At 41.4% G+C, this 24,966-nt stretch overlaps 2 protein-coding genes across 5 annotated transcripts in view; one reads left to right on the top strand and one right to left on the bottom strand.

Annotated features, from left to right (window-relative positions):
• LOC128875564 (zwei Ig domain protein zig-8-like) overlaps positions 1-24,966 on the top strand; it is a 357,618-nt gene that overhangs the window by 249,740 nt on the left and 82,912 nt on the right. For all 3 annotated transcript variants that reach the window (XM_054121237.1, XM_054121235.1, XM_054121236.1), the window contains one exon: positions 15,071-15,293. In XM_054121237.1, the coding sequence (XP_053977212.1) occupies positions 15,071-15,293 (223 nt within the window). The remainder of the gene's footprint in view (positions 1-15,070; positions 15,294-24,966) is intronic.
• LOC128875562 (fatty-acid amide hydrolase 2-A-like) lies at positions 17,155-21,098 on the bottom strand. 2 transcript variants are annotated; one of them, XM_054121231.1, is made up of 8 exons: positions 20,756-21,098; positions 20,149-20,368; positions 19,463-19,680; positions 19,188-19,299; positions 18,419-18,717; positions 18,025-18,291; positions 17,755-17,937; positions 17,155-17,513 (listed from the first exon to the last, which is right to left on the bottom strand). In XM_054121231.1, exons 1-8 carry the CDS (start codon positions 20,930-20,932, stop codon positions 17,421-17,423), a joined length of 1,569 nt encoding a protein of 522 aa, XP_053977206.1. In that variant the 5' UTR covers positions 20,933-21,098; the 3' UTR covers positions 17,155-17,420. The 2 variants fall into 2 exon arrangements, with proteins under 2 accessions (XP_053977206.1, XP_053977207.1); XM_054121232.1 differs by having other exon boundaries at positions 20,149-20,298; positions 20,756-20,898.

The raw sequence follows: 24,966 nt of genomic DNA, 5'->3' as shown, positions 1-24,966 counted from the left end.
ATGAACCGTATCGTCATCGTTGAATAACAAGGCTCGAACTGCTCGGCTCGGAACAATTTGTAATTAATGAAAGTTAGTGATTTAGTTTGTTTATTTGTGCAACTCGTCGTTTCTTGAACTAAATTTCGCCAGCTGTAAAAGAATAAAGATATTATATTATATACTATACAATACAAGCATCTAATAGCTTTTTAATTTTTTGATTAAGAGATCTTCTGTAATGATTCACGTTCGAATAAAAATTTAAATTCAAATCAAAATACGTTAGGCTCAAAATCGATACACAAATGAACTAAATAAGCTATGAAATGATTAATAATAAACAAATTTTATGATATGCATGATATGTGACAGGAAATAATCAAAATTATCAATCTTGATTTTTCATGTAACTGTGGTTTTTAGAGAAGAAAAGGGATCTCAAGTATGTTCGCCGGAAGACTTCCTTTAATCAAAGGGTCTGCGCGAGGGCGAAACTTGCGAAACACCGACATAACTTGTTAATCTTCGAAGGAGTCTACGTTCTCTAATTGCCATTTACTCCTCGCGACACGCTCACTTTAACGCGGAATATTCATAGCCCATTAATAATTAATACCTACCATTCTCATCATCTGTTCCCATTTTCCTGTTAAGCTTGCACAGTCATCAACGCACGATAAACGCTTTATGAATACTCGTAAATCGCGACAGTAAACTCTAAACCACTATGGAATCTGTCCATTTTGGAGCTCTGAAAAGTGAACGACATTTCAGACAGATTCGTTATATTTAATTCAGATTTCGAGATTTCATTATTTCTTAATTAAACTCATATTACTTCATTTGGATTTCACGATAAGTCTAATTCTTTTTTTATATACAGATCATATACGCAGATCCCAGACATTATTCGTAAGATCATATATCATAAAGATATTTTTCAGATCCCAAGCTACAATCGATAAGCCAGAATCGATATTTAAAAAATGTTGGACTCTAGTAGCTGTACAGCGTCGAGTGGACGAATTTCGAGCAATTTTGCGACAATCTCGTCGCGTCGTGCTACAGTTCCGTGAAATTTCATTCTCTTGGCGCCTGGACGAGCGGTGCTGTGAGCCAGCGTGCAAAAAGGTATCAACAGGTGAAGCGTCCAGCGTTAAACTGCTTCTCAACGGCACTTGAGCGTCGTCGATCGAGCGTCACGACGCGTTGCACCGGGACAAACGCGTCGCGTTCGGTGGTCGCCGATTCGACGGTGTTTCGCTTCTCGCGCTGGCTCGACATGGAATATTTCAGCGTGGATCGGCGACAGCTGGAAACTTTTCGTCGCGAATCCGCGGTTAATCGAGACCAAGCCAGCTTTCGAATTCGCCTGTAATAATCGCTAGATTTGTTTAGGTTTACTTCCTTTGGAACTCGAAGTGTTAGTAGAATGATTGTTGGTGAAGTAAAGGTGACCTGATTTTCAAATTTAAAATTAGTTTTGGATCACGAATCGGATGCTCGGAGAATGTTAAGAAAGCTTCGAGTTGCTGGCACATTAAGGTGATTAAACGTTCCAATTGAAGACTGGTTTGATAATTTTCACAATTTTCGAAGATTGTGAAATTAAAATTCATGAATATATATAAGTAATGCTTCAAATCAATTACATCTTTTCAACTCCGAATAACCTGAGGCGCCTGAATAATATTTTGTTTTCCTCAGTGGAAATGTTCAAGACCGTGGGGGTTAAATTAAATTCGGAGTTTAGCAGGCATTTGTGATTACCACATTTGTTTACCTTTATCGCAATTTGTGATAGAAAACAGTTTCCAACGTGGAAGCACTATGGAATGAGGAATAACAGGAATCATTTATTCTCAGACTGGGAACTTGGAGAACACTGAGCACGGAATATATTTAATGGTTTAGCGGGAGTTCTGGGTCGGTTCTGCCGTTGCCAGGCGAGAGAATCGCGTGAACACAGGAAAACATTTTGGGAAATGCCTTTCTCCCGGGTGAAGGTTTTTTGCGTTTCGAAATGGTCGAGGTGAATTAGTGGAAACTGAAACGAGTGAAATAAAACCTGTTAGAGAAACAGTGGCGTATTTCTCGCAGCCGCAAAAGCGTCGGTGATTCGTGATACATTTAAAACCACTCGTGTAGAATTAAGCATATCGTCGGTTAGTTAAGCTTTTGAAAATTCCAAACTAAAACCGACGAAGGTGAACTATCTACCTATAAATAAAAAAAACGAAACCGATCGTTCGGCTTGTTTATCTTTGGCGTTGAATGAGTTTCGCGAATCACGGTAGAAACAGCAGCTCGGGTATCTATCTTTCTTTTCCTGAATGAGTCTCGCTATTTTGGATGAGTTGTTTCACAAATATCATTTTCGGTTGAAACGGTTCAGCATGATGCAACACGTATCGTTTTCTCATAATATATTTAACAAAGACTATGGTGGAACCCGTTTAGTCTTTTTTAGAATTCTACGACATAGGAAGTAACTAAAGTTCAACCAAAAATTCCAACACGAGTGAACGAATACAGAGCTTGCAGTAGCTACTGCTGGCAGCCGTTTATTACGAAGAATCTAATAAGTTACATTCACCGCATCGTGGCCATTTCGGCTCTCTCCAGCATCTCTTTATTAATACTCGTATATTAAAACTCGTATAAAACTTGGAAGCGCGCAGTGTCGGTAGTCGCGCAGTCGAATTACGGGTCACGCATACGTAGGTGTGGCAGTAAATATAATTTATAGCGACGTTAATTATATTTTAATAGCACTTTGCGCGGCGTAGCCGAGCCGCGATAATATCGCGCCGCTCCAGGCAACCCGTTAGATATCTGTTGACACGCTTTTTCAGCGAGGCATCGAATATTCAGCGCGATCCCTTGCGTTTTCCAGTATATTTTTCCAGAATCCCCAGGAAAATCACCGGACGTCACGGGCTCCTGATATTTTTTTTTTTCCTCGCGCGTTTCAGCGCGGGAATTAATCAACGAAACTCCAGCGGGAAACTAATTATCCGACTTTTAACAAATTTTCACCGCTCGTCGTCCGTACCTTTCGCTCGCATTCCGAGTGAAAATCGCGGCTTGTACTTCGTTTCGGATTGCTACAGTGCAGACCAACGGAATTTTGTGTTAAATCTGATTAGTAGGTAGGCATGTGAGGTTTGTTGTGCTTAATCAAATATAGAAAATATCATATTTTCCTAATTTAAAGGTGGATTCTAATTCTTATCTATTTTTAACCGACTTCGAAAAGGAGGAGGTTACTCAATTCGACATGTTTTTTTTTTTACTGTTACTGTTACACCTGGATTAAACCTTTTATTAAAAATATATTTTCCACCACTTTGCAGATTCAATATCGTCCATTCTCCTCTTACACTATTTTCAGTATTTCCCAGCCCAGGAATGGAGCTTCAATACAAAGCCTGTAATTAAACCTGGAACACTGTAGCCTTCCTGAAATAATTACACTTAATCAAATACAGCGTGCTTCAAATATTCATTATCAAGCCTGTACTTACCTCGTCGAGTAGATCGCCGATTGCGCGCACGCGCAGCTCAGCTTCGCGCTGGAAATTCAATTGTTTGACTTTATTGCGTTTTACGCGTTTTTGCCGACAACGCCTCTGTCAGTTTATTCGACTGTGAACGCAATGGAATTAACCTCGTTCTCTTAATCGGGCTGTTTGGGCTGGTGTAGGATGCGTGGGTCGAGATTTCGCGCGCGTGTAACGACCGACGTCACGCAAAGGTAAAATTCGTTTCTCTTTGATTCACGGTCGAGCGATCGCTTGAATTTGAATTCCCGCGAGAGTATGGCTGTCTCGCTGTCGCGATATACGTGACGATTGTCAGGTAGCTTGATATCGCGTTAACACGTTTCAGCTGATTCTGTATCAAAGAACAGTCGTTACGAGCGCATTTATAATAATTGTACGGGTGCTAGTTGGAAACTCGTCAGCAAATTGAACGATTCTGTTCGACGAGGATGCAATATTATGAATCGAAAGGACAAATTATCTTAAAAATATGATTCATTACGAATTCAGTTTGAATTTGTAGAATTCGTTAGTTATAGTACAAGTTTCCTCGTAAACAGAGCTGAATTACAATCATCTGAAATTTATTAATCGTTTAGCAATTAAGTGCCAAAGAGAAAATAATTCAGATTGATATTATTTATGGGACTCTAATTCGTAAGCATATTTGTTAGCATCACCATTGCTTTGTGTTAATCATATTACACAATGCGCGAGGAGCGTACGAAGATGCAAGAGGAACGAAAAAAAGGGACGCAGCTTTCCAACGGAACGAGATGTTACTTTGAACGTAAAAGGAGAGCTTGGATTACCAAAGGAATACATCCTTCCGCGGAAACGTCGTGGATGCACCGTATACGTCCACGGGCGAACAGTCGACGCGATAAATCTGAAAATCGGATCGCGATCCATAAACGTTGATATAACCGAGCCTTTAGATCTGGAAAAGGAAACGACCTAGCACGTTCAGAAAGCATTCAAGGATTATTTCGAGATCCTTCAAGATTGGTATGTCCATTCAGTGTCCGATTTCGCGGAATAACCCTGATGATATACAAGGAGTAATATTTTTTTTTTTATAATCTTTCTTGTAATCATATAATGTAGCATTTATTCTTATATCTGAAGATCTTATTACTATGTATTACTATATACATTATAAATGTTTAATAACTTCGGAGATAAAATTTTAATTGCATCTCGAAGCTTCAGATTGTTAATTCAGTGTCTTTTGAAAAAGTAATATTCCCGACCACGGATAGCGTTAAATGTTGATTAAACGTATTCTTAGAACATTCGTGTAATCTTTATTACACTGTGCGATATATAATTTAAAATATTACACGTCCCGCTTCTCGAGTTCTTAACTGATCGTTTACCGAACTTTCCTATCCCCGTGTCTCAGAAAGCGAAACTAGCATCGACGAATTATCAAGGCGAAGCTGTCCCGACAGGGGGATACCAAACTTCATCACGGGACTGAACGAAATGGCGCAACATTCTCGATCAAAACTGTAAAATCCAGTTAGTCAAGCGAGTTAGCTTAACGCGTTAGCTGTTCGAGCGTCGTGTTTCCTAACGCGAAGTTCAAAAGTGACAATCGTGTATCTTGGGAAACTCCACGAGTCATGGGAACACCGTCAGGACCTCGGGGTTTACAGTTGTCGGGAGTTACACGACGTGGCGAGCTCGCTAAGCTTCCCTTTTGAAAATATCAACTCGCCACGGAAGAAACTAGCCGGACGTGCCTTGAAAAGGGGATCGTTGACCAAGGGGCCATTATCGTACGTTCGCCAGAGAAAAAGATGCTTTGAAAGAATTTTTATTTCACATAACAAATAATTCTGGGGTGTCAACATCTACGCATATAATACTAGACATGGTAAACTAATGATTTATATATTTTTGTTCAATTTGAATAATTCTTTTCATTGACGCGGTCACGTGAAATTGCCGAGACTATTGTGATACTATCGCAAACACCCACTCACGGAATCGTAAACGCAGGGTTGCTGCGAACGCAGCCAATATGTAGACGCGTAATCCGTTGTCGCGCGTACATATGTACGTGTGATCATACACGTGCAAACGATGCGTGTTTATTAGGTATGCCTGGAGGCGGATCAACGTCCTATGATTGCTGATGGGTTAAACGTTTGACAATGACATTCGATTCCAAATTGCAGCGATTTATATTTTAAAATGTATTCGAATATCATGAAAAAGGACTTTCGAGTTTGTAATTATTATTTATAAAACTCAACGACGGATGAATGAACTACAAGCATAACGAAAGTTTCGTCTCGCCATACTCCATAATGCGTTCTTTTTTAAAAATTGTTGAATTTAAAAATTTCATTATAAATTTCGATATATGTCGAGTTTCTATGGCCGAATATACACGCCCCTCGCAGTCTAAGCTTAATTTTCTAAGTTAAATTGGAAGTGACATAAAAGCACCAGCATCCACAATTTCGAGGTAACTGGTGACACTAAACTGTTAACCATAGAGCGCTGTAGTCGCATAAAGGAACAGAGAAAACTTCCAACCGACGAACAAATTTAACAAACGCTTAATTATTCAGGAGTTTAACGGTTCAAAAAGCGTAGGTGGAAATGCGCTGCCACCGCGCGCCCTAAAGAAAATTTAAACAAAGGGAGAGGAAAAGGGTGGGGCAAAAAGGTAAATTGAAATACCAGGACGGCGAACGTGCAGATAGAGATAATTTTTAACGCGCCACGAGATAACAAGCGCGATAATGTACTCAGCGGCCGTGCATTAAATAACATGTCGGTCCCGTTAAATCCCAGCCGCAGAAAAACCGAGAGAAGCTAGTGGAACGTCTGTGGTGCTCGCCTCCGGAGTCACCAGTCGATGCGAAATACCGCAAGCTCCGAAAATAGGAGCAAGAAGAGCCAGAAGAGTGGTGCAGTGACGACATAATTTAATAATTATTCGTTTTAACGTGGAAATAATTGGATAAGGTGTATTAACTAGCAGGGGGCCAATCCAAAGTATACATTCTTGAACCGATGGGATTTGAACTTTTTTAACATATGTGCACAAAAGTTCATTTGTCTATATCACAATGATGACGATAACAATGATTATGAGCATGCCTGGAACGATAACGATAAACTTTGCAATGGACTCATACGAAAGAATGCAAGATGCACACAGTATACAATAATATAAAAAAATATTGACAGTGGAGTTCATATTATAATACTTGCAGAGTAAAATAAATTCTAAAAAAAATCTGTTCTGTACATTAGTACATATTTCCATACAAAAGCATTTGCATAATAAAATCAATTCGAATTAACAATGGATCCAGAATGAATGAACCCTACTTTCTCTGGACACACTATGAATCGGACCCAAGAAAAAAGTTAAATCCAAAGGAAGCAAGCCTGGGGATTTCGCAAGAATTTTTTTATAGTGCGTAATTACTTTTACGTAAAAATGTTGCTAGTCGAGCACACTTTGGGTAGATTGTATTTACGAACACTGTAATTCTCGCGAGAAGCTTATCGGAGGTGGCAACGCGATTCACGTTCACGCTGCGAGCCATTGTCAACGCACCCCCGAACAGCCACTGTTGCACGAGCAGATAAAACAAACGCACTTAGCGCGTCGGCTGCAATACGCCTGCTGCCGAGTGAAACGCGCCAGAAAGAATGCTAATTTCGTTGTCACCGTCACGAGTACCCGAAAGCAATTGCAGTGTAGTGCACGGAACGTGTTTTCGGAGTACGTTGCGCGATTATTACACCCACCTACGCGTGTAACTCACGCGTTACGTGTTTAGCAATGAAACGAAGGATTTTAGAAAAGGTACTTTAAGGATTTTGTTTTATAATTAGACACGAGCGATACTTGCTGTCTTAATAATATTCAGTTGAAACGACTGTAAAATTGTGTCTCTTTTCGAAAAATATTCGAAGAAAGGCACTTCGATTTTTCGTGTATCCACAAACACTTCTAATGAATGTACTTTGGAACAGAGAAAACATAATAATAATGATAATTGAGAATAGAATAGACGATCGCGTATTTGTACTCAATTTGGCTAGAATAACAAAGGGCTAAGATTAATCAGTCTCTGTCGGGCAGACATGGGACAACGTCACGTCCAATTCAAGTAACGTGCGAACGATTCGAAAATGGGGATAACAAGAGAAATAAGAAGGTAAAAACTGTTTCGATTCGAGCGTAGCTTCGATGTAGATTGCCAAGTCGGAATTGCGCGGGTGAAGGGATGCGATCCCATGGGATAAATAGACGCTACTCTCGTCGACCTTCGGGGCAGTTGCGACAATCCGAGATAAATCGACTTGCGAATCTATGGATATCTTTTAGGAAAATTCATCGTTCGTCGTTGCCGAAAGCGTGGACCAATGGAAAAGAGTGAAGTGGTCCATTGTTCGGCGATCGCGACGCGAGGTTTCCTCTTTTTACGAAATTTTCCTCGAGATGCATTAACGTTCTCTGTTATTCTTGCCAGTCTGTAAACGTTTCCCACCGTTTGCACTTCTAATAGAATTTTATACAAGGCAATTTCGAAATACGGCGGCGTGTCATGGTAACGAGAGCGTTCGCATAATGAGAGGCTCTAATTGAGCTCGCCAATGGCGTGGTTTCATAGCGTAAAATAATTTAGACGAAATTTATATACCGCATTAAATGATTTAAATACTTGGTTGCGTGGACACAGGTTAATTTTCATTATTATTTTGTTGTTTGTAGATCAAACACTTTTGCTTATATATTGTCCAAGATTCGTTATTTTAAGCAAACCCTGTTGTTTGCACAATATTCGAGAACATGTGTTCAGCAGTTGTCAACCTGTCACGAGTGAAATATTCATTTATAGCTTGCATGATCGGAAGACAGTTGAATTATTAATGCGTAATTACGCGAGTAGAACGCGTGAATTATTCGACTTGATAAAAGCTGAAAAAGGTTTCACGCTATTTAAATGTAACGCTATTGTTATCTGCTTTTATTTCACGCGATAATGTTGCGTTTCACCACATAGATGTTTCTTTCACCGCGATTTCAATCCTCTGTCTGCGAAATAATTAGTGCTCTTCGTTTTCCAGTTACGATCTCGCGTTGGGTCCAGCGTGAAATTGGGTCAGGATCTTCTTACACGGAATTTGTTTACGTGGAATAATTGTTCGGTAATTTAATAACCTGCGTTGAAACCTCGTGCAAAATTGCCATCGCGGTAATTCGGTCACAATAGTTAGATTACGGGTTTGGTTGAACGGCAACCTTGTTAACACCCATTTCGGTGCATTGTAATTAATATCGAGTTCCGTTAAATTAAATAGTTGGAACACTGGGGATAAAGTAAATTAAAAATCATATTAGTTTACTACTCCCGCCGGGAAGGCACAACCAATAACCAGTACAGAAAAATCGTCTTTATATTATAGAATTATTATATATTGGTCATATATTTCCCCCCTTTTTTTCCGTTTACATTTATTAAAGGCACAAGTTTTTCTTCCATTCTAAAAAACCCAGAAGCTTTATAATAATACGCCACAGCAAGGTTGCATACTTCATTTTAAGTTTCGCAAATATTCCTCGCAAGCTTACCTTGACCGAACATTACAATCAGCCTCATCCACAACAGCGAATAATTCAGAATTCGGTACCGTCTTCCGACCATTTACAAAGCCCAGCACCTCGGGGGACAAATATTTTCGATTAAAATTTACAGGCACAGCAGCGAGGGACCACAATAATAGCCGCGCGAAATCACGAAGAATTTCCTGCAGAGATCGAACGTCCAATCTCCTACGAAACTGAATTCCCGTTTCAAATGTCACCGAGTCGATTCGCGAAATCTTTGGCCGTTCGTGCAATCAGAGAAAGCGCCATTCAAACGAATAGATTGAACAAGTCCCGCGCTCTCGTCCCACTCTGCGCAAAGATCAGAACGAATTTCCTAAACGCCGCTGGCTGGAAGTCCCGGTCGCGACCAAGTTCACCTCTGTTTCGCGACGATCGTTGAAAGGAAACGCCACGAAACACGGTTCAGAAATGAAGAACAAGTCGAGGCGAGGACCTCCGTGGAAAGTTTCGACCGGTGGAGATTTCGAGGCTTGGGAAACGGACGCTTGGAAATTTGAGGCTTGGGTGTTCAAAGCTTGGGAAGTCGAGACTTAGACTTTCGAGACTCTGAACGTAAAGGCATGGGAAGCGAAGGTTTGGTAAGTCCGAAACTTGGGATGTCAAAGCTGGGGATTTCAAAGCATAGGAAGTCAAAGCTTGGGTTTTCAAATCTCGAGAAGTCGAAGCTTGGGTTTTCAAAGCTCGAGAAGTTAAAGCTTGAAAAGTCAAAGCTGGGCCTTTAAAGCTAGGTAACTCGAAGCTGTGGCTTACAAAGCTCGAGAAATCAATGTTTGGGTTTTTAAAGCTTAGGAAGTCAAAGCTTGAGAAGTCAAAACTTGAGAAATCAAAACTTGAAAAGGCAAGCCTTGGTTCCTCGAAGCTTGAGAAATCGAGGCTGCGGTTTCCGATGCTAGGAAATCAAGTCTTGCTTTTCCAAGGTTTTGGAAATTGAGGCGTGGATTCTCGAAGTTTGGGAAAACGTGAGCTCCGGGGCGTAAATCGTCTGCACGGAACAGTGATATCGGTATACAGAGACCAACTGCAGGGAGCATCCCGGAATCGTAGCAAACCGAGAGAGGTGATGTTGCCAACGGATCCGGGGCGGTGCACGACACCCGGAACTCTACGGTGGGTCAACTATGGGAGCTTACGTTGCTCGCGTATCATAAATTATACGCGCTCTGTGCACTCGCAGTGACGTGTGCACATGGCTGAACCTTTGAAAGGACTTGACAAGGGGATGCACGAACTTGGTTGCACATTGTACGGCGATGAAAGTGATGGGAGAGGGACGAGCGAGTAAAGTTAAGGAATTGATAGAAGGGAAAATGTCCAAATGCGAGTTTAGCAGCTTGAGTCTATTATTAACCCTGCCTAAAGTGAAAGTCTCATAAAATAATTCTTAGGTATGGGTGTACTCGATATCAAGAAGTTTATTCGTACGAAGGGATCGACGATCGAAGAATTAGATTTCACGGAAAATAGGAACATGGTCGCGATGATGGAAAACTTCCAACGGAGCATACCGAAAGCACTGCTACGGCTGTTGAGGGTGGATTTCTTTTGTGTCGGAACCGTTTTTCTTGATACGCTTTGCCAGAGACAGAAGGCGGCGGAGGTGGAGCGGCCGAGACTACGATATCAGAGAAACAAAGGGGAAAGAAAATAATATAAAAAGGAAGAGAAATGGAGCGAGGAAAGGGAGTGAAAAATGAAAACAGGTGCAGAGGGAATACTGCAGAAAGGAAGACAAAAGTGGAGGTACAGGGAGTGAAAAGAAAGAGACGCGAGATATTAGATTCGGAGAATGCGGAAACGAGAAAGAACAGCGCGGAAATAAGGGAATAGGTCACAAAGACGAGAGAGAAAATTGTCTGCGACTTGTGACACTCTTCTGGGACACTATTAGTATCTCGTAATGTACGTGGCGTGGCATAATATATTCATTTGGGCACGTGCGAATGCGTGTACGTGACGCGAAAGAAGCGGAAGCGTTTGAAATTGTTTTTCGTGCGTTCTTCTTTTGACATTTAACAAAATTTAATTCGTCCAACCGTACCGGAATATTTTCCACCCTTGCTGAATCCTTCGGCACTTTTATCTACGTATCACCCGAGACAGTTACCGATCCCTTCGTTCGACATTTATTTTCAAAATATCCAAATTTATTATCGACTGTATATACACCCTGTCTATTCGCACTCTAAAATCCAGTAATGGAAACAAGTTAGTCCAGTTATTTATCAGATAGGCCGTGTAAGTATAGCGATACGCAGCAGCGGAGGACAGTCACGGACTACTTCCACTCCCCGTTTCCTTTCAAGGGATGCCTCTCATCCACTCTCTTATCTATCGACCTTCTCCCCCTTCCCCGCTAGCCTTATCGTCTCGGATATCGCACGACCACTCGACGAACAAGGAACATCTTCCAGAAACGGCCCGACGCGAATTTCGTCGACGACAACTCCGCCTGTTCGTGTCGGGGAAACCTTCCGCCGAAAATTTCGGAAGGAAACGCGATAAGGATCGCGAGAAACGATTCGAATCCGGGCCAAACGATCGCTGCCACGTCGGCAGAGCGCGGAGATACGCGTAAACGAGGCCTTCCTCGCTCTTGGCGATTCCTGACGACGCCGAAGGCAAACGTTCGAACTCGATATCGCGAACACCCGGACCGAAGGGATGGAAGAAAGAGAAGTCTGCTATTTTTCTACCAAAGGAAATCGGTTACCCACGTTTGACGATTCCCGGAGAGTTTCCACGGGGACAACCGTGTTAGGCGAAATCGCGTCTGTTCGATCGCATCTAGGTTTACCAACTCAGTTCTCGAGGGCTGTAGGCAGGCGTACTGTTTCGATGTCAAGGCTTTTTTTCGGTGAGGATTGCTATGTCAGATTCTGTGTAACGGTTTATTTATTATTTTTTGTTGACGAAAGTGAGGGACTTCAATTTGAAATGTTGCTCGCTACGCGTGCGGACGATGTACAACAAGTAAAGCTGCGGAATTGAATCGCTCATCAATTAAAATTACAGATTCTTGAACTTATTACTAGACCGAGTTACATCAACAATTGAACAGTTTCCTTAGAGATAATTTTTTCAGGAACTTGTAACAAGTAAAGCTACGGAATTGAATCGCTCATCAATTAAAATTACTGATTCTTGAGCTTATTACTATACCGAGTTACATCAACAATTCAACAGTTTTCTTGGAGATAATTTTTTCAGGAACTTGTAATTTCGAATCGAATATAATCACGTTTTGTCGTGATAGATCGCTGAAATATCACACCGCGCGCCCTCTTCTTTATTTGCTGTTCTTTTCACGCTGTGTAACGGGACATATTTATTCAGTTACTACCCGTCCATTTCATCGCCTCGCAGCATTTTTCGCCATATAACGGGACATGAATTTCGGCTGTTCGAAAATAAAATGATTTTCAATCTTAAAATGAAACAGCACCTTTTACTCGATGAAGTGCGACAGCACGTAGTTTCATCGTGATAACTGCAATTTCAAAATATTTATTTCAACGCCTTGGTATTGACGCGTTCACTGGGTCGAAATGCTTGCCTTTTTCGTTATTGGAGAATCGAACCGCTGGTCAATGCGGGATGTAATTAAACGGGGAGTCGAACAAATACAGAGACACGATCGTGAAGAACGATTTCACACACTGAAGTGTGTGCGTTATATTAACGTGCATTCATGTCTCTATTTTCCCCGCGGTGGTAATAAAATCGTAATGGATATACGAAATTCACGGAATTTCATATATTCTTGTTGAAGCGGGAACGGTGCGTTCGTTTTCTTTCTTCTTTTGATTTACGATCGTCAACGCCAAAGGGATTTTGAAAAAAAAAGAAGAATATATTAAATTCCCTTCCAGCGTAGTTCTCGCGCAATGAATCGATTGTCCGCTTCATCGTCGATCGCGTTATTTATTTTCATTATTACACCGAGAGTACGAGCTCGACCCAAATGAATAAAATTTAACTGATTTATTCGTGCCCTCTCCTCGATACGCGCGGCAGGAAGTGTCCAATTGAAATAAACAGAGTTAATTTTATTCGACGAATAGTGGATAAATATATCTACTTAAAGTAAATTTATTCGACGAATACAGATACTCTTTTTATTCGATCTTCTAGACTTTCTTCGATAGACATAGATGGTGGGAATATATATTTATGGAACTGACTGTATATCATCTTGAAGAACACCATCAAAACTATTTCAAATAATTATGAAATAAAATTGCGTGTTACTTGAAATAATTTATCGATGTCGTTTCATAACTGTCTAGGTCTGGGTTTGGACCTATTATTTTATTTACAATCGTCCAGGTTTTTCCCATAAACAATCGAAAGGCTTTACCGTAGAACTCAAGTACGACCTGCATCCCCCTAAATTTCTGAGCGCGTCGCTGCAGGCATCTCACCGGGAGTGTTAAGTTGCGTCGCGACGACGCGTCGAGGCATTTTCCACGGGATACGCGTGTCACGCGTTACAAAGGGAGTAAATGTTTACACGTCGTCGGCTCGAGATGTCCAATTATCGCGTCCCGAGGCGTTTTATCTCGCGTGCGCTAACTTTCCGACGATATGCAAAGCGGCTCTATTAATTTTCCACCGCGCCGGGAACAACGCGACTCGGGGAACGCGGAACTTGCGCGCACCTTTGAAATTTCCTTCCCCCAACACCTCCCCTATCCGCGAATAAAAATTCAAATCTAGCGCATTATGGAGCGCGTTTCAATTAATTTTTAATAGAGGATTACAGCCGCCGGAGTTCGCCTCAATATCGCGCGTCGTCGTTAGCATAACTGGCTGGCATTATTAACCAACGCTCGGGGATTTTTCTGAGAAGCGTCGCGACTGTTGAACCGTTACCGCGATTACGCTGGAAAATTGCGTCGCGCGAACCTTGCCGCCGGCCATTTTCACGATCAACGAGATCGCCGTGCGCGGAATCGTCCCGCGAGTCGTTCTTGCGATTATTCGAGACTCGTTTCAGCTAGGTTTTCTGTCGAGGAACATCGTATGAGAATTTTATGTTCCGGAGGGATTCTGTGTTGCCACTTGAAGGATGGAAATTATTGTAGGAGTAATAATAATAAGGGGGATACGTCTGTGTGCAAGTGGTTAACATATTCGCGGCCGCTGACGTGAATTCTTCGCGCTACAAAAATATTAAAAACTCGCCAAAACACTAGGTAGAGCAAGAACGAAATAAGGGAAAATGAGGGGGGGCCGTAGAGGCGCGAATCCTCCGCTAAACGTCATCCCCCGACGTTTCGCTAATTGCTAGTACAACACGCAAACGAGCTACTTCTAATTACGCGGTCCCGCTTAATGGGAAGCCCTTAACGAGGGACAAAAGAATCGGTCCGCGAGTTTCGTTGGCTGCGTGCCCTCCCCGCAGCGCGAACACCATTTAAGGGGTGAGTCTGGTCTGGCAGCTCTAAAAAATCGACTGTTTTTGCTTAAAATTCTGCCTAACCGTGTGGAGAATGCTTTCGCAAAGGTCTACAGTATACTCCTGGAATCGCAGATTAGCTCTACACATAAGAATAGAAAAACTTGTCTTCGTACAACCAAAAACTTTAAACGCATTTTTCCTCAAAACCACGTTTTCCAGGAATTGCAGGCATCTCGCTGTTTTTACCGAATCCTTTGCTTGCCACTACTATATCTATATATCTATATACGCAAATTAAATCTTCAAAAATAAATTATAGTTTAAAGTGATATGCATTGAAAAGAAACCTTGAGTGGACCCGATTCCTCCCTTAAATTTTTCCACGTTGTCGTGTCCCCTTTTCCGCTTGTTCCCGACTCGTCTCGAATAATCGCGGCCACGATTAATATCTTCGTTAATTGTTCGATTAATTTGCGTGTTTCTCCTGCGCAGATGACGCTGCAAGTGTCCTGGATCCGACACAGAGACGTCCACTTGCTCACCCTCGGTCGTTACACGTACACGAACGACCAGCGATTCAGGGCGATTCACAAAGCACAAACGGACGACTGGATGCTTCAAATCAGGTATCCGCAGCTTCGGGACTCGGGCAACTACGAGTGCCAGGTCTCCACGACGCCGCACATGAGCCACATCGTGCATCTGAACGTGATCGGTGAGTTCGTTGAAATTATTTCTGATTTATTGATGTTGTCATCGGCAGACTGCAGATTTTTATTAAATAATCTCGTGTAACAAACGCACGCTAAACGTAACCAAAATGTATGTGCAAGAAACTATTGGGTTGTCCTGAACGTTCATGCCAAGTTTAAAAAAAAAATTCAAAGATTAAAGTAAATCCGCATTTAGGTACAATTTTCTTAGATACATAAACAAAGATTTTATTTCGCGTAAAGATCCGCAGTCTGCTAATAAGTAAAATCGTCGCCGCCGTGAGAGCTTATTTTATGGTCGAGAAGACGGATACCTCTAGCATCGTGTACATCACTCGAGGCGAATCTTTATAGCTTCGCGTAGTACATGCGATTCCATTTGTACGAAAGCTCCGTACGTTTGTTTCCGTAAAGCACCCCGGTGCAAGTGGGTCGATACGGAGTGCCGGTGTCTTGGAAGCGAACCATCACGGTCAATTAATTACGGTACGATTTTAATTAAGCGTCGGTACGCGGGGAACGCGCGGCTAATTACAACGTTCTACGCAACAATCAGTTAATTCTAATCTGAATCTGGCCCAGTTCCGCGAACCTAGCACGATATTTAAGCCAAGCTTAAATACTGGCGCGTTGCCAATTGAACACCTGGGATTGGTTGATACCGATTTCGAGTTAAGCCACGGAGTCGAACAGGGGTTTGATTACGCGAGATTACTTCCGCGACTTGAATTCCGTCCGACTAAAGCCCGCTGTTTTATTCCTCGAGAAAACGGTGCAAGCGTACACGAAACGTTGCGATAACGTTCGTCTTCGGTACTGTTTAGCTATTTCCGTTTAGAACGTGTCCATTTTCCTGCGGAATCCCACGTTACGAGCCACTCGTATCACCCGACAGTCCATGTGTCGCTCGAGTGTTGGGAGTACAACAATTCTCGCGCTTTCGTAACAACGTTCGTAGGTCAGTCCCAGGAGATTTTAAAAATGTTATTATTTTAATTAGACATTTTATTGTGCTAATGGGTGCATTTCAAGCTTTCAATTTACCAAAAACTAATCCAGAGGTGAACGAAAAGAAAGGGAACGCTACTGAATGTACATTTTTCCAGTTTCAGAAGAAAAATTGACGAGGAAAATGAACGATTACATAGACTACATAGAAATTCATTTACAATCCTATGCTAAAATTTCGAGTCTATAGAACTTCTTTTGCAATGATTCATGTAATAATAAAACGCGTCCCTTGAGCAATTGCAATCAATTTGAACTACGAGACATCTCGTAGTTGGCAGCGAATGGGTAAAATATATTTTATTAAATTAATTTATCCATTTCATTATCTCGCACAAAATTTTCAATGTCGAGATAAAATCAGGGCAATTGCTAAGGAGTAATTAAACGTTCCTAACCTTCTGCTTATTTCGAATATAATTCTTTGTTGTACAGCGTGAAAGTGTAGGGGACAAAAGAACTCGCGATACGCGAACCGATAAGAAGCTTGGAAAAAAGCCCACGATGCGGTGGCAAAAAGTCGCGTTAATGAAAAATAACGCCGCCGGGATCCTTATTAGTGTTTTCATTACCCTTTATTAGCGCCACGGAGGGTTGGGAGAACCGTCTCGCTCCCCTAATTTTAACTACGTGACCGTATTAAAGGCAAAAATGTGAACAATGGTATTACGCTGTGCCGGAGTTGCGTTTATAATGTAAATCCTCCCTTTGGGGGCGGCTTAAAGAGCCGTTATTAATGCACATCGTGCATGCGACACGAATGATGACACGTTCAAATATTAACGAGTCCACAGGGTGATTAAAGGAGCAGGGTTGAAAATGGACGCAAAGCAAGTGTACCTAGCTTTCACACTGACCCAGTCATCGACACTTTGAATGTATTTTCTTAGAAAGGTGGAACAAAGTCGTGGGAAAAGGATACATTTATCCACGACACTTAAAAAAATATTTCATACGTTAACCCTTTCAGTGATGAACTCTTGAGAAATGCCAGACAATTTTAAGCAAAGATGCATGATTGTAAACAAAAATGCTCCTTGTCACTCAAAGGGTTGACATTAATACATACAGTGGTTTGTTTGAATTGGAACACGTAGGATTGTTACGGATGAAACAAACGTTCAGCTGCTAGGAGGTATCCAGCCACCGAAGGCCTTCTCAAACTCCTTAGCGACTGCTAAACAAAGACGGTCCTGGCCGTTTCCAGCTACCACCTGGAACAGAATTTTTCGATAAAAGAATATCTCAAATAATGGAGGAAATATAAACATTGATTTCTGAATGTGCGATTTTATGTGGTAAATTTTTGAAATAAAACTAAGAATATTGGCAAACAAAAATCAATGTCTTACATTCAGAAAAAAGTGTTTTAAATTCAGCTTAAGTTCAGAAAAATGTTTTACATTCAGTTTTACATTTTACATTCAGAAGAAAGAGTAGCCCCGTAACGATTACCTGAAACCCAACTGGCAATCCTTTGTCATTAAGTCCCATTGGAATGTTCGTTGCTGGTAACTGAAGCACGTTAAAGATCCCAGAATATGCACCACTATCGATTTCGTACTTAAGTAACGACGGCAGCTGTGCTACATGGGGATACGTGGGGTATATGAGCACCCCATCTTTGTCGAGGATATCCTGTAAGAACATAAATGATTCACAGAAGTACGATAAACGTGACGCCCGCGTGAATCGTGTCTATTTGGACGAAACGTGCATACGTACATTCAGTTTGTCACGGCATTGATCCCCCAATCCTATATAATACTTTCTTTTCGAACTGGAAATGAATGTGTTATACCTCTCCAGCAGTAGCACGACAATCAGCTGAGATTCGTAATTCGACGAACCTACTGTGCTCTTTAAAAGTTCCAGTAGTGGATTCATTCTTCTTCTAGTATCCTCCATTATAGCGTTGGATATATCATATTCGGAGAAACAAGAGGCTATTATCATGAATGCAAATCGTATCCACTCCTGCGACAACTGTAACTAAAATACAATGGTTGACCAATAAAATTATTCGATTTTGTATCGATACAAGAAAAACGTAAATACTATAATCTCCAACGAAAGAGCCAAAAATCTACTACGACCGAGTTATCGGAAAAATGATTACCTTTTCAACGCGCGCACCCTGTTGTTCCAGGTATTTTATTGCCGTTTTAATAGTTTGTTTGATTTCCGACGAGGTCGACACCGTACCGTAGAGACCGGATATATCATCCACATAGAATACTCGAAGAGTTGCTAGGTCCACGGGCACGTCCAAACGTAAAGGTTTTTCGAGTTTGGCGGACAGCAATTTCATGCACAAGTAAAGATCCTCCGTGTATCTCGCTATCGGGCCGCACGTCAACATTTGTTCAATCATGTAGTTCTCGCATTTCGGATAGTGTCCAACACTAGATACAACGCCTGTGAATCGATTGTTACGTTTAATTACCAACCTTCAAAGTCCTCAATTTAATTTTCATTACAATGTATTTACAGTCAATTCCATAAGTGTTCGTACCCTCTATATCTACTAAACAAAGTCTAAATTAAATGATAGGTTTCATATATCCAAATAAGTGTCTCGTTACAAATATATACGTTAATAAACTTTACACATGCATATACTTATAATGAAAAATTCATTTGTTAACATCGATCCTATCATTCGATCTAACCAAATTTCTTTAACAGACATAGAGAGTACGAATACTTATGGGACTGACAGTATGTATACAAAGTTTACTCGTTGTTGTTCTTCTAACAAATTACAGGTGTACTTGATAATCATTTAGTGTAGAAATTAATTTTCTGTCTTTACCGAATGGTAAGTTTATCTTGGATAGATATCTAGAATCAATGTCTACGGCTAATGTGTAAGCGTTTCGACGTACCTCGTGAAGGTTTGTGGCCAAAAATCCCATTGAAGAAGCTTGGTATTCTTATCGATCCAACTATATCCGAACCAAGTCCGAGTATGGATGCTCCTGCACCAATCAACGCACACTAGAATGAACAATAACGGTTTCGATCACGGTAACGGTGATATTTATTGGAATTTATGTTGTAAAGGGAATTTTAAAAAACAATGTACATTATTTCATCGCATTTCTCAACATTTTGTTTTACGGAGTTAATCGATTCGTGCAATGAACGGCTCAACTATTACCTCACCGCCTGACGATCCTCCCGATGACATCCTAATATCGTACGGATTCTTTGTTACGCCCTGAATTACATTGTTAGTGTTATAACCCAGGCAGCATTCAGGGGTATTCGTAACGCACAGAAAAATTCCTCCCGCGTTTCTTAATATTTGTACTGCTGCACCATCCTTCGTAGCTTTTAATCCTCTTCTCGCCATTCTGCCTACCGCATGACTCATACCTAATTACAGAAGAAAGTCCTTTTAAGCACGGTTCAAATTTCAGAGACCTGCGTCGCGACGCTTCGCATATCAATGTCTTAGCGTCAATATCTTCCTTCCGTCTTGCTTAATTTTCTTTCTCGTGTTCTTAGTTATCGTTGGTATTCGTATGCTTGGTATTCACTTTTTGTCGATCATTTTACGTTGAGAAACGTATGAAATTTTTAATTGACAAAGATGGTTACGCGACAGTCACTGGTATGCAGAGTAACACATTTAAATTTCAGAAAGATCAATTAGATAGATTCTTTTTTTAATTTTGACCATCAGATGGAAAAATAATGTCCTGAGAAAAATGCGTTCAATGTTTCAGACGTGCTTGATTTCACTATGATATTCGACTCCCCAAATTTTAATTTTGCATTTTGAAATATATTTACACACCAGAAAAATCCCTTAAATATACATTTTTAATGGAAACGTCTCACCTTCGACGCCACAGGATTCCTTGATGGTAATTGGCACTCCATAAAGCGGTTGTTCCGTTTCCAACGTATCAGCGTTCACTTCTCCTCTTTTCAGTTTCTCGTCGCAATTTTTCGCGTCTCTTATGGCCCCCTCGAACCGTTCCTCCACCACTGCATTTAGGAAAGGATTCACCTCCTTAATACGCTCGATATATGCTTCCACTACGGTTTGGCTGGAAAGCTTTTCCCATTGTCGGAGTTAGAAACGATCGATTTCTATAAAAAAAGCGACGCACGCTGGGACAGAATCGCGGAAAAATCTGTCCTGTTTCCGTTTTTCGTTCTTTTGCCGGATGATTAATTGGACGTAATGGGAAATCCATGATATTTGTCATGATAATTTCTATGTTTAGGGAGGTTGATGATACTTAATTTTTTTTTAAATAAATCAATGGCTCGAGGAGGTTTTGGAGATATACTTGCAAAATAGCGAATTTCGATACCATTCACGTTTGATCAAAGAAACGAAATCCTAAAGTCCTACTTAAAGAAACCTTTATTATCAATTATTCAGCGTTTAGCCAAAAACACGACGAGATTGAACGATTAATAACAAATATATTTTTACTTCTCCGTTCCTAATCTTCCTGGCTAACGTTGTTGCGGAAACTTGTAACAAGGGATTCTTGATCGGCGGTAGATTTGGCAGTCTCTTGATGTTAATCAGTTTATGTATAGGACGAAGGAAAAATAACAGCAGATGTCCAACAGCTGTGATCGTGTTAGTTATATTTATTCTCTCCATTTAAACAAATATTAAACTTGAACTTTTCATTGTCGAGCTGCACGCTTCAAAACTGAGTAACGAAGGAATACACTGATTGTTAATTCGGAACGTAATCACGCTATAACGCTTCGAACGCTATAAGCAGGCACGCGTGTCACACTTCGTTAGACACGAAGCTAGACTGACTCCGTGTTTACAATGCGGATAGTACTTTTCGAAAACAAAAAACGTTCGACGATTATCCATCCAGCGTCGTGTGTTTACATACTGATGTTGTGATTATAATGCTAAGAGAAGCAAAAAAAATTGTTAGAGCAGTGCTTTCGGGTACATTAGTCTCCGTAATAAGCAGTACATGTTAACGCGACTTGTCACAATTATCTCGCCAAGCTTAATTTGCATGATATTCCGCTTATGCAACGCTCGGCTGTCACGTGAAGATAGATAAAAAGTATAAGAACCATAAAGAAATGCAAAAAGCTCGGCTTTGAATTTTTTACGAACACCTATACATAAATTTCGATTGGCATTCAAGCGGAATCAATCTCGCATAGCCTGTTTTATCTGCTTCCTGAAATCGTTTCCTTGTCTCCGATACACCGCCACAACCGCTCCCGTTTAATTGTTTCCTTTGTCATTTGAATTTTCTTGGCCTTCTTTGCGCCCGCTGCTTTTATCGGCCCCCGCAGACAGTGTACCAGGGAAGCTTCGATTTTCTTATAACGAGTTCCTTTTATCAAGGAGCGCGCGAAACGAACCAGTCGGCGGTTCGCAGCTGCAATTACGAGCCATTTAATACCGCAGCGGTCCCGGCGGAAATAGAATAAAAACGCGTGGAAACGTGGAGAAATGGACGGAAAACCGCGCGCGCTTCGGACACCGACGAATCGTTACCAACTGAACAACGGTTGTCTATAAACCCGCCATTTCTATCCATTAATAACACGTTGGTCGACACCCTACCCAGAAATGAATGACAGGATTCGTTAACACGTTGGCTGCCAGACTGAAACTCAAGAAAATTTCTACGAGGTAAACATTTTAGTATTCTAGTATTATATATCTAGTAGTATTTAATTTTGTAATCTCTCAAAATTTACGAATCCTGCCCAAATTTATTTTAACCCTAAAAATTCAATTACAGTAGTACGAGAAAAAAAAGAATTCAGGTCTGAAAGGATCAAGTACCATAGCGAACGATCCAATTCTAAGTGAACGTACAGAAGTAGAATTTACTTGGAATGATAAACAACTCCATAGCAACCGCAAGATTTACGTAGACGTTTCTGACTCGAGCGTTGGAATGTAAAAATGGACTCGGAGCACTTTCGTAACTATTGGCTCCAGTGTTGACCGATAGCAATACTTCCCCTTTATTGTATTCAACAGCTGCGAAAGTAACACAACCAGGAAGCAGGGGCGACTAAAATGCGCAGTATTTTCTGGGACACCCTAATATTTCATCCCTCGCGCTCCGAAGCGTGCCTGCAAAGGCTTTCTCCCCGCCCGTTTTCGCGTGGCCCGCAAATTTGCAATATCCATGCCTTCCTGTTGCAACCCCCACCCCGTTTACTCCCTCCCTGACCAACTTTTCCTGTGTCACTCCATTTCTCACTTTACGACCGCGTAAAAGCTTGTAATGACGTACGTATCCGCCCTCCTGGTGAACTACTTTCGTGACTGTGCGGATATTGCGCGTCGTTCGCCTGAATTCACCTGTTAATTAATAGGGAATAATCGTCGTCGGAGTCGTCGACTACCTTGGACGCACGGATTTCTGGCTGTTTGCTCTTTGCACGCGGATGTCTCCTCTGAGAGGACATCGTGTCGAGAAGAAGGCTGAAACGTATGATCGGAACATCTAGATTAATTTATAGGAAAAGTTCATCTTTACGCTCTGTGTTGCTCATTACGAACAATAATTTCGTGGTGAAACGGTGCTATTAACTCAATAACGCCGAAACATTCAAACCGTTTGAATGTAAATTGAGCCTTTATCTGAATAATTGTCGTTAAAAATTGCAGAAAAGCCTTGTTAATAAGTGAGTCATTTTAAAGAAAAGGTGTAAAATTAAGTTAGTTGGTAGCTTTAGCGCTAACACGCAAACGAAATCGACTTGAAAGTCGTCTAATTTCTTTGATTTCCCTTTTGTTTACTCGCATTCCTTGACAATTCACGATTGCGTCGTTCAACGCCCTCGATCCTGGCGAAGAGAACCACCCGAATTTCGTCGGGTCGTCGGTCGTTAACAGCTTGTAAATATCAGTTACCCGTGTGGCAGTGACAAAGTGCAACATCTGCGAAAGGACAAGTCTCCTTCATGGTCCGACATTAAGTTGACTTGTTCCAACGACAAGACTACATTGTCGCCGCTTTGGCTGACTCGATCCACTCGCAGCTCACCCCTGAAACTTCGTGCTTCGTCGACCGTTCCATATTCGATAACCCGTGTAAGGGAATATAGATAGGAAAACGTTACTTCGCAAAGGACCGCTGACGCGTGGTTAAATTGCAAGTGAAAGAAATACGGTAACGAGTCAATCTTTCGCAGTGTAAGCTGATAATGACGTGCAATTAATTATTATTATAACGATGAACCTCGAGATAGAGAGATGTCTTGAAATTAAGTTTAGTTTGAATGAAGACCAAGGTAACAACCATACTTACGAATAATGTTTTAATATAATAGAAAATTATACTGGTTAAATTATACTGTAAATATATTCTTAAAAATTAAATATTTTCTTTTGTGCATTCATTCGGTAGCGTTGATTTATATTCAAACGCTTCTGGATATCTTAGCGTCTAAAAATAATGACGCTTCTTACATATTAAGCGGGAACAATTATTTTATAATTGAATTCCGATAAAATGGTGTCGATCAGTCCGTCGAAGAAAATTGTCAGACATCACTTCGACTTCCTTTCATCGTGCACGAGACACGCCAATTAATTAACTCTAAGATTTGTGCACGCCATGCGGAAACAATTATTTTATAATTGAATTCCGATAGAACGGCGACGAACAAGACTTCCAGACGTCTCGTCATCTTCAGAAAAAGAAAATTAATCAGCACAATTTCCACAGCTGTACTACAGCTAACCTCATATTCTTACACCATTGCAATAGACAACGCGTAACATTACCACCCTCAACCCTTACGTTTCTTTCGTCGAATCGCAACGCACCGAAACAACCGCAACGCGCGCCGATGATCCGCGAGTTGAAATTTTAATCTCCGCCGCAACTGTGAAATTCCCGCTACGCATTACCGTTTCGATCCGTCCTTCTCGGTCGGGCATCGCCGCACTCAACCCGTATAAATTCTAATCCGACGAACGGTCGAACGTTTAAAAGCATTACGTTACCAGCCGCGCTCAAAGTGTTCCCGAATACGCTATAATGAGCGAACACGAACGGCAGCGATGGAAAGTGTAACGCCAGATAACCCAGGCCCTTCATGGATCTTCATTAAAATTTCCATTCTCGTTCGGCCGCTGATGCTCGCTGCAAAGTGGACGATGCACGCTACTCCGCGAATCTTCCGATGGCTGATTTCGCATTAGCTTGTACATTCGAGCCACTTTGCATCGCGCAATGAATTCAAGCACGGAAGAAGAATCGTTGAATTTTTGAAGAATGGTTTCCTTGAAGTTTTCTCTGTAAATTTATCGCAATTTTCGAGTATTCCACGCTCACTACAGTTCCATGGTGACCTGTATCAACGTAAAATTCACACAGAATACCCTTTTCCTAGAAAAAACAATACACCAAAACTGCCCAACACCCCGTCCAGATTTTTCTCTATCCCTTCTCAGTCGGTCCAACGGTCATCCTATCCCAGCTCGTTCTCCCGAAGAATTCACCTCGATAATTCGGCGTTCCGAGGGTTGGTAGAACGTCGGAAGATCGCGCGCCCCATGACCATAGAGTCTTCGTAACAGAAGGGAGTAGACGGTGGGGAGAGAGGGATGAAAGGTAGCGAAAGGAAGAAAGGATCACGGCGGAGAGGTCGAGGAGGATCAGCGATTCTTTGCTCGTTATTTCCGCT

The sequence above is a fragment of the Hylaeus volcanicus genome, chromosome 4 (assembly GCF_026283585.1).
Source record: "Hylaeus volcanicus isolate JK05 chromosome 4, UHH_iyHylVolc1.0_haploid, whole genome shotgun sequence".
NCBI lineage: Eukaryota > Metazoa > Arthropoda > Insecta > Hymenoptera > Colletidae > Hylaeus > Hylaeus volcanicus.
This window is presented reverse-complemented; position numbering and strand designations above follow the sequence as displayed.

Coding starts and splice junctions, on each gene's coding strand:
- LOC128875562 (XM_054121231.1), bottom strand. CDS start 20,932: ATGGAGAGAATAAATATAACTAACACGATCACAGCTGTTGGACATCTG. Junction 19,681..20,148: donor GGAATCCTGTGGCGTCGAAG/GTGAGACGTTTC, acceptor TTCTGTAATTAG/GTATGAGTCATGCGGTAGGC. Junction 19,300..19,462: donor GAGGATCGTCAGGCGGTGAG/GTAATAGTTGAG, acceptor TGTTCATTCTAG/TGTGCGTTGATTGGTGCAGG.